The sequence below is a fragment of the Equus quagga genome, chromosome 5 (genome assembly GCF_021613505.1).
Source record: "Equus quagga isolate Etosha38 chromosome 5, UCLA_HA_Equagga_1.0, whole genome shotgun sequence".
Classification (NCBI taxonomy): Eukaryota; Metazoa; Chordata; class Mammalia; order Perissodactyla; family Equidae; genus Equus; species Equus quagga.
In genome coordinates this window covers 13787811-13796766 of record NC_060271.1, presented here as the reverse complement: position 1 = coordinate 13796766, position 8956 = coordinate 13787811, and the positions used below count along the sequence as shown (strand labels likewise).

The window sequence follows — 8956 nt, the reverse complement described above, 5'->3', positions numbered from 1 at the left end:
GTTAAGGGGTTAATTCCTGGCAGCAGTGTGGGGGAAGAACTTGGCTGTGGGTGTGTAAAGCAATGCAGGGTTGGTCTGCTCAGGGGCCCTGGAGCACTCCGTTGGGGTTGGGGGTGGGGCTCAGGACCTGGACTCCTGACTATTGATGGGTAGGGGCTCCAGGTTAATTTCTTATCGATGCAGAATCGTCAGCTCATTAATCACAGAAGAGGTCAGAGCTTGGGGGTACAGAGGGGATGCAAGCTCTATCCCCCAATCTAGGGCAGGAGCAGCTATAAGCTTGAGTGAAAACATAAACCCCAAAGCTCTACCCCTTTCTAGTCCCCTGAAATGTGAAATGAGCCAGGGACCAAAAAAGGAACCACCATTTAAGCCCCCCATGGCCTTTGTGTTCTCCATCCTACTGAGCAACAGCTGGGTATAGCTTCTGCCTGGGACAAATGGAAATAGTAGAAAACCCTATTATCCAAGCTGGACCTTCAAGTCAGGGAACTGAGGCTGGGCAGCTAGCACTGGACATGGCACTTTGTCAGATCATCCCTATGGCTCCCCACAGCCAGTCAGTAATCAGCATCCTGAGTGCTTGGGCAGGTGCCTGAAGCTGCACATGAGGCCTTGCCCACCACAGAAAGCTGTTTTGAGAAAACAAGATTCTGCTAAAATTTGACCCCAGAGTATCTCCATGACTTCCGACTCCTTCCCTTTACACATTCTTACACACCAGGCCCACCTACCACCTTCCCAAATCTCCTGCCTTAGACACACCCATCTCCTCTGCGATGCCCAGTGACTACTACAGAACTGGGTCCAGTTGGCAGCTCCTACCTCCCTCTGCACCCAGATGACGTCACCCTTGCAAAGGCCCTTCACAGGCCCATGCCAAGCTTGATGGCACCAAATATCCTGAATACAAGGATCCTGGGGCCCAGGATTCTGAGCAATGTATGTGGCCTGTCATGGTGGAGCAGCCACAGTGACTGCTGAGTTTGGAAAAGACGTGGGTAATGCCCAGTGCCCACTGGGCTGGCTCCTTTCAGGTCTCGACTCTCCCCTATCCCTGCCTTGGACTCAGTAGGTCCTTGATGACTGGTTACTCCACCCTGGGGACTATATGGTCTTTCACAGAGGACATTAACCCAGAGTGAGGGCATGAAGCCTGCCCTGCTGTGAGATCCTTGAGCTTTGTCTCATGGCACAGGCAGCACTGCCACCTGTTGGCCATCACTAGGAATGCAGCCACACAGCACAGGAATGGGCTGCAAATAGCAGTGGAAAGTCCCAGAGGGCTGATGCAACAAAGATAGAGCTCACCTCTGAAGACAGGTCCATCAGCCCTGAAAATATCAGGAGTCAGCTCCCACCCAGAGCTTTGCCAGCCATCTCCTTCACTGCCTGTCAAACTTTCAAAGCCCATCCCTGCCTTCCCAAGTCCCCTGATCACCACAGTATGCTCACTCAATCAACAAATATTTATTGAATACCTATGTGCCAACATAGTGTAGCAGTGACTTGTAGAATGACAGATGACACAGAACTCTTAAGACTAAAGCCACCTCTCCTGCCTGGAGAGGATCCAAGTGGGTCTCCTTCAAGGAGATGAAGGAGTTTGTTGTTTCAGCCAAATGCCCTTGCCCTGGTTCAGGCCTGTAGGGCTCCTGACTTAGCCTGTCCCAGCTCCCATATGGCACTGGTGTCTTCCTGCTCCCCACTCCAGCTGCCCATCACTGCACATGTTGCAACTTTCTTAGATCCAGTGGCTTCCTGACAAAGTGTGATGGACCAGGGCAGGCCCTCCACCCTCTGCATCCTCAGCTCCCCATCTGGCTTCTACCTCAGACTCCCTGGCAGTGAGGTCAGAGATGCCTCTCTTGAGTGAACTGCCCATTGCAGTCTGATCTGTGGGGATGGTGCTCCATGCCATGCGGCTTTGCCCTTCCAGGGCCTTGGAGCAGAGATCACAGCCCCTGCCCCAGCCTGACTCTACCCTCTGGCACCTCCCCACAAAGCTCACCTTCCATGCAAGGAATCAAAGATCCATCCTGGGGCTCATTCTCAAACTCCCCCCGCCGCCCGCCCTTTGTTAACCCTTTACAGCCTAAATGCCACAGGAGTCAGCAGCCTGTTGCATTTGTCCAAACACAACCACTGCAAGGTTCCCGAAGAGATGTGCCCAGGCACTCCTACCCGCTAGGATCCTGGAATAAGAGGACCACCACAGTCCCCCGGGACAGAAGCCCATAGAAATTCTCTATTTGTGGGACTACAAAGTCCTAGAATGCCGTAGGGAGTTGAATCAGAAGAGGATCCCACCCATGGATGTGGGTCGTGAGGAAGTGTCAGGCATTTTATTTCTGGAGCAGAGGTGAAGTGGGTGGGGCAAGGACCTCAGCAGTGGACACAGCTGCGCATGAAATTGACACAGAGGTTGGTGTAGTAAGTAGGGTAGTCGCGGAGGTGGCTGACATGTGCTGATGACACAAAGTCCACAGAGCGCACCAGGACCTGTTGTGCCAGGCGGGCCTCCACCATGCGTTCCACGTCCCTGGCCAGGACCACTTCATCCGCCCTCGAGTAGAGGTAGAGCTCAGGCCAGCCAGAGGCTGTGTCAAGGAGCCTGTCATAGAAGTGGGTGTGGAAGAGGGCAGTGAGTGGAGCAAGCAGGACATGGAATAGGACTGCTACCAGGGCGAAGGCCACCAGGAGCAGGAGGCGCAGCACAGCAGGCCGGTGCTCCAGGATGGTTGCCAGGGCCCGCAGAGCCCCCACCAGGTTGCTATCACCAGGACCGCTGTCAAAGATGGTGCCTACCACACGCAGGTGGCAGAAGCGCCGATGGGTCTGCAGGAGCTCCAGCACATATCGGTACAGCATGGCACCGGCGTTGCTGAAGACGTGGAAGAGCAGGGGCTCCTTCTCAATCTCGTAATCAAAGAGTACCTCAAGTAGCTTCTGGGCCAAAACACGAAGCGAAGGGATGCCCAGGGACTCGGAGAAGAAGACCATGTGCCATGGGGCTGTGTATCGGATCACGATGCAGCCCTGGGGAGAGGAGAGAGGCCTGGTTGGTCCTCAGGGATGGGGTGGGGGTGATGGGTACAAGCCAAGGTCAGAGGGGTGCAGCAGCTCCAACTTCTACAGGTCCATAAGCCCAGCAGTGCTCCAGGCCCTGGGCAGCAGCTCACCACTCACAAACACAGGTACCTCCCAGAATGGAAGGTACATTCCAAGCCCACTTGTGGAATAATCGCTTCATGCTGGCCAAGCCCCCTCAGCCTGTGATGGTAGGTGAGGCCTGGAGCCCAGAGCACGCTTTGGAGACATCTGGGCTAACCAAAAAGAAGTCTCCTCACTCTGGTCCACTCCCTGTCTCCCTCCCATCCCCGACCTTGCACCCTCAGCTGCTCAACTCTGGCACACTTTAGGCCTCCCTGCTTGGCTACACCACGCTGCAGTGACTCTGCTCCTCCTCCCAAGCACAAGGAGGTACCCCCATAAGACCCAACATCCAAGACATAGCCTGCAGGCCCAGCCTTGACCACCAGAGGCCACTTGTGAGCCAGGCCCACATCATGTCAATCTGGCCACTGCCACCTTCCCACAGGGCCCTGAGAGCAGCGTGTATACTCCTTGGCCTCAGGGGCTTGGCAGCCTGTCTGGTTCCAAGGTCTGGGATCACTCCTCCCACTCGCCATGAAATTCCAAATATCGTAAATGCTGTTTCTACATTCTAAAATATGAGCTACACTCTCTCTAGGCTTTTGTACCCCTCAATGTCTGGGTCAAGTACGCCTCAAAGTGTCCAGACGGATCCCCTTTTAGGCCAGTTAGAAAAGGCAGCCAAAGCCACCCTGCCTGAGTCCTAATCCCCTCTCATGAACCTGTTCCAGAGACAAATGGCCCTTGGTCAGGGGAATCTGAGCTAGGCAGCTCTGGGGTCAGACAGGTCTGACCCCAATTAAGACCCCCTGTCTGGGGTCAGACAGGTTCAATTCCTGGTACCACCACTTATTAATACTAAGGACGAAGCGCAATTTACTTCATCTTTCTGAGTCTGTGTCTCCATCTATAAATTGGGATACAGCCATCCCATGGGGTTATGGTAAAAATTAAATGAAAAAAGTCTATCTTAAGTGCACAAAACAGCACTTGGGACAAAGTAACCTCTCAACTAAGTAGCAGTAATTAGTGGTGGTAGGAGCAATAACAAGGAGAAAATTCTATGGGCACAGTACTTGAATGACCAATAGCCAAACAGGGGTGGTCAGCTGAGTCAGCCCTCCCATTAGCCCCCTGACTTCGTCCCCTCCCACTGACTCCAATCTGACACCTAACCCAACACCTCCTGGCATTGCTCTAACCAAGGCCCTGGTGTGGTCAAGCACCCCTCCTGAGACTGCAGAGGGGGGTCACTGATGCCACCTGGCCCCTTAGCTCTGGGAAATTTCACAGTGTGCTCCACTGTAACTCCTCATTGGGATATGAAATGTCTTTCCACCCACCCCCAACCTACACACAGCATTGCCCACAAATGCAGACACACTCCCACATCACCACCACACACACAATTCCTGGGACTAAACAAAGCTGTCCACCTCACATCCCACAGATGCAGACACCCACGGTGCCCACCACTCACTAAGGTGCACCCACTGTACCACTTCTGAGTGCACAAAAAAGCACAGCTGCCAATTCACACCCATAAGCACACATACCACTGGGTGGGTACACACTTGCATGCAGCACTGCCTTCAAGAGCGCTTGCACGTACGCACACGTGCGCGCACGCGCACACACACACACACACACACACACACTCCTCCCCAGGAGCACTCACAAACAGAACTACCTGTTGGTACAGACATAAGCTCAGCAATTCCTGTGAACTGAGCATCTCTGAGGGCCTACACATCCCTGTGAAAGGCACACACACACAGCTTTCTTATGACCATGGAAGTGGGCCTCCTGTGGAGGTTTCCCAGGTACCTGGCATCTCTGCTGCCACCTCCCCAGTCAGATGCTACTAGAAGTCCCTGCACCAAGGACCTGGTTCTTGCTGCATGTCAGATCCCAATCTCTTCTCTCTCCCCTGAAGCCAACCTCCTCCATCTCTGCACACACTCGGTCCCAGGACAAGGGCCTGCTCCATCAGTCCTCACCTCATTCCCCTGCATTTTCAGTCTTTTCCTCTCTCCAGATCCCTGCTCAAACCTATCTCTTAAAAACAAAAAAGAAGGAGGCCAGCCCAGTGGTGTAGCAGTTAGGATCACGAGCTCTGCTTTGGCAGCCCAGATTTTGCCGGTTCAGATCCCAGGTGCAGACCTACGCACTGCTTATCAATCCATGCTGTGGTGGCATCCCACATATAAAGTCGAGGAAGACGGGCACAGGCATTAGCTTGGGGCCAATCTTCATCAGCAAAAAGAGGAGGATTGGTAGTAGTTAGCTCAGAGCTAATCTTCCTAAAAAAAAAAAAGGCCTCTGCCTTTATACAGTGCTCCCCTCTAAATCTATCCCACCCTCTCTTCACCTTCCTAGACAAACCTTGACACCCACCCTCCCCACCTCACCACTCCCACTGACTACAATCTGATTGACTACACTGCTTTTCCCAAGGTCACCCACATTCTCCCCAAAGGTCAAATCCCATGAGGCCTTTCAGTCCCCACCACACTTCCTTTCCAGGAGCACTTGGATCTCCCACTCCTAGAAATCATCCCTGGTGGCGTGGGCTCTTCCATAAGTCAGCATCATGAAAAAAGGGACTGCTCTAGATTTAAAAGATGCGTAAGGAACAAAATAACTAGATGCAACAGGTGATCCTGGATGGGATCCTTGTTTGGGCAAATCAGCTATAAAGGACACTTTGGGGACTATTAGAGAATCTGAATACGGACTGGAAACTAGACAAGACAAAAATTTGTTAAGACGGGAAGGTGAAGATCATGATCTGAAAAAAAGCAGGATACGAAAGGGTATATTCAACAGACCTCATTCAGGTAAAGAACAGATGCACACGGAAAAAAAGCTGAACCTAATGTGTAAATAGAGGTAATCCCTAGGTGGTAGAATATGGTATTTTTATTTTCTTTTAAATAATAAAGTATTAGGAGTTTTGGGTTGGAAATATTTTTTTCTCCACACCCATCCTGACCTCCCAGCCAGAGGGTAAAGGCACCCCCACTTCCTTTCACAGACAACCCCGACCAGCCCTGCCACCTCAACCCCTCTGCCCGCCCTGGGATCGCTTTCTCCCTCTATGCCATCACCGTCTTCCCCATGCCTTCTCCCCCAGTAACACCTTTCCTCTCTCTCTCCAGTGGCCCATTTCCCAAGGACTCTCTGTGGATTCTGTCATGCTCTCCTGGGTTTTCTTGTCCATCTTTGGCTACTCCTCCTTTCCACACAAGACCCTCTTCCTCTTCCACTCCTTTAAGTTTCGGTTCCTCGGGGCTCTGTCCTAGGCCATCCTTTCTTTGCCCTCTACACACTCCCTGGGGGAATCTCATCCAGCCCAAAGCCTGGCTTTTCTTCTAGTGTTCCTTGTCTCAAAAAACACGCCCCCAGGGCCGGCCCCATGGCCAAGTGGTTAAAGTTCCATATGCTCTGCTTCGGCCCAGGGTTCGTGGGTTCAGATCCTGGGTGTGGACCTACTCCACTCATCAGCCATGCTCTGGAGACATCCCACATACAAAGTAGAGGAAGACTGGCATGGATGTTAACTCAGGGCTAATCTTCCTCAAGCAAAAAAAAAGAAAAAGAGGAAGACTGGCAATGGATGTTAGCCCAGGGCAAATCTTCCTCACAAAAACAAAGAAAATCCCCCCAAGGGCTGGCCCCCTGGCACAGTGATTAAGTTCAGCATGCTCCCCTTCAGCAGCCTGGATTTGTGGGTTTGGATCCCGGGTGCAGACCTACACCATGCTGTGGTGGTGACCTACATATAAAGTAGAGGAAAACTGGCATGGATGTTAGCTCGCGGCTCATCTTCCTCAGCAAAAAAAAAATGGAAAAAAAAAAACAAGAAAAAAAAAGGAACACCCTCCTCCCCACCCCCCAGGATCTGCCACAGCCAGAAATTTGTCATTACCCTGGACCTCTCTCTATCCCTATGCTCACACCCAATCTCTCATTAATCTACCATTCTACCTCCTAATAAGCTCCTTGATCCATCAACTTCCCTCCCTCAGCATCACCAGGCCCAAAGTCCCGAGCACTGCAATAAACTCGCTTCTCCGCTTCCAGTCCTGGCCCCTCCAACCCTTCCCCTACTCTGGTGAGGGACTTTCAGAAGCACAAATCTAAGATCATACCCCTGTTTAAATCCCCTGACTACCCTCCCCAGCCTCATCTCTTGACACTTGCCCTTTCTTTCATTCTCTGCTGTAGCCACACTCACCTATTCCTATTCCTCCACCTGCCTTCAAGGATTTTAGTGTAACAGAGAAGCCAGACACACAGGCCAGTGACTGGAATTCAGAAGTAGCTGGAACTACTTGCAGAGTAAGGCAATCTGTAAAAGGCGATGCCAGAAGACCAGGCTTGCTGGTTGTGGGGAGGCCTCAAGCTCAGAACTACATTTTTTCCCCAACCTTTCTCCCATTCCAGGGCCACCACACATCGCAGGCACAGTGCAGTCATGGGTCAGTGGAGGGAGGCTGAGGTAGGGGTGTGGGGCACCAGCTGGCCTTTCTCCCAGGAGACTCCCACTCCTCCTCAGTCCAGGGCTTCCAGTTGGTGGCTGGGGCTGTCTGTACTGGTATCTTCCTGCTTTGGGAGGTCTGGGCTGAGGACAGCAGGGCTGGGCCAGAGGACAAAGATATGAAAAGGGCTTCCAAAATATAAGCAGGCCCTCCTAAGGTTCTCTCTCCACTTACTACATCCAACTCTTGGTGCTGCCTGAGAAGAAGCAAGAAAACCTCAAGCCTGAATCTCTTTTCCAAGAGGCCATTCTACGCTGGGAATGTGGAGGTGCCATGGTCAACCCTAAGACAGCAACTCACCTGGTCAGAAAAGGAGAAAGTCCTGGGAGTGCAGACGATGTCCAGCACACCCCGCCCAGGCTCCTGCTGCCCAGACAGGCAGCATCCAGACAACAGAGACTTGACGTCTGGGCCAACTCCACAGCTGGGAGCACATCAGGCTGTGCTGCCCACTGTGGGGTCTGGGGAGGAAGGAGGGGAAGGCAGGTCAGGGGTCTGAAGGAGACAGACCAGGCCACAGACCTGGCAGCAAAAAGGGGGAATAATCCTGCCAAAGAGCCCAGGGTCTTCCTCACAGGCTGTTCTTGGTGCCATTCCCAGGCCTGCCCCATTGGTGGTCAACCTTCGCTGCAGCCCAGCGATGAGGGCAGCCCAGGCTCAGAGCTCCCCACAGAGCGGCCACAGGAGGCAGGGCCCCAGCATGCCGGGTGTCCACATGCCTGCAGTACTCACCCTTTCATGGTAGATGGCGCTGTACTTGGCAAGGTTCTTGTCGGCGCAGCCACCCCAGCCCAAGAGAATCACCAGAGGCTGTCGAGTCCCCGCCTCCTTCCCACCTCGGTTGGGGCTGTTCTCTGAAACACAGACACCGTGAGACTGTGAGCACGAGAGCTGGGGCGCGGGGAGGGGGTGACTGGCCAATCCAGAGCCAGCACCACTCGCTGCAGGCAGGGAACCACGGTGCCAGGCCCGGGCATCCTGCCAGCCCGTGTGCCACGGGGCTCCTTCCTCTGTCCTGCTTTAAGCGGCTTTTAGGCCTCTCAGGAGGGTCAGTGGAAAAACCCACATGAGGACACCTTTCTTTAGTGATTCAAAGACATAGCCCAGGTGAGAAAAGTGAGTGCTTTCTCCACACAACTTCACCTTCTAATCGAGGGATCAGCATACTACAAGCCGTGGGCCAAACCCAGCCCATGGTCTGGTTTTGTATGACCCACGAGCTAAAAATAAAAATGGCTTTGGGGCTGGCCCCGTGG

General features: G+C 53.1%; 1 protein-coding gene across 1 annotated transcript in view; it reads right to left on the bottom strand.

Moving 5' to 3' along the window:
- Positions 1–2317: 2317 nt before the first annotated feature.
- Positions 2318–8956, bottom strand: part of TMEM53 (transmembrane protein 53) — an 18553-nt gene continuing 11914 nt past the window's right edge. Inside the window, exons 2-3 of the mRNA XM_046660819.1 lie at positions 8433–8554; positions 2318–3039 (exon numbers count right to left, since the gene is read on the bottom strand). Of these exons, the coding sequence (XP_046516775.1) occupies positions 2386–3039; positions 8433–8554 (776 nt within the window). The 3' untranslated portion in view covers positions 2318–2385. The remainder of the gene's footprint in view (positions 3040–8432; positions 8555–8956) is intronic.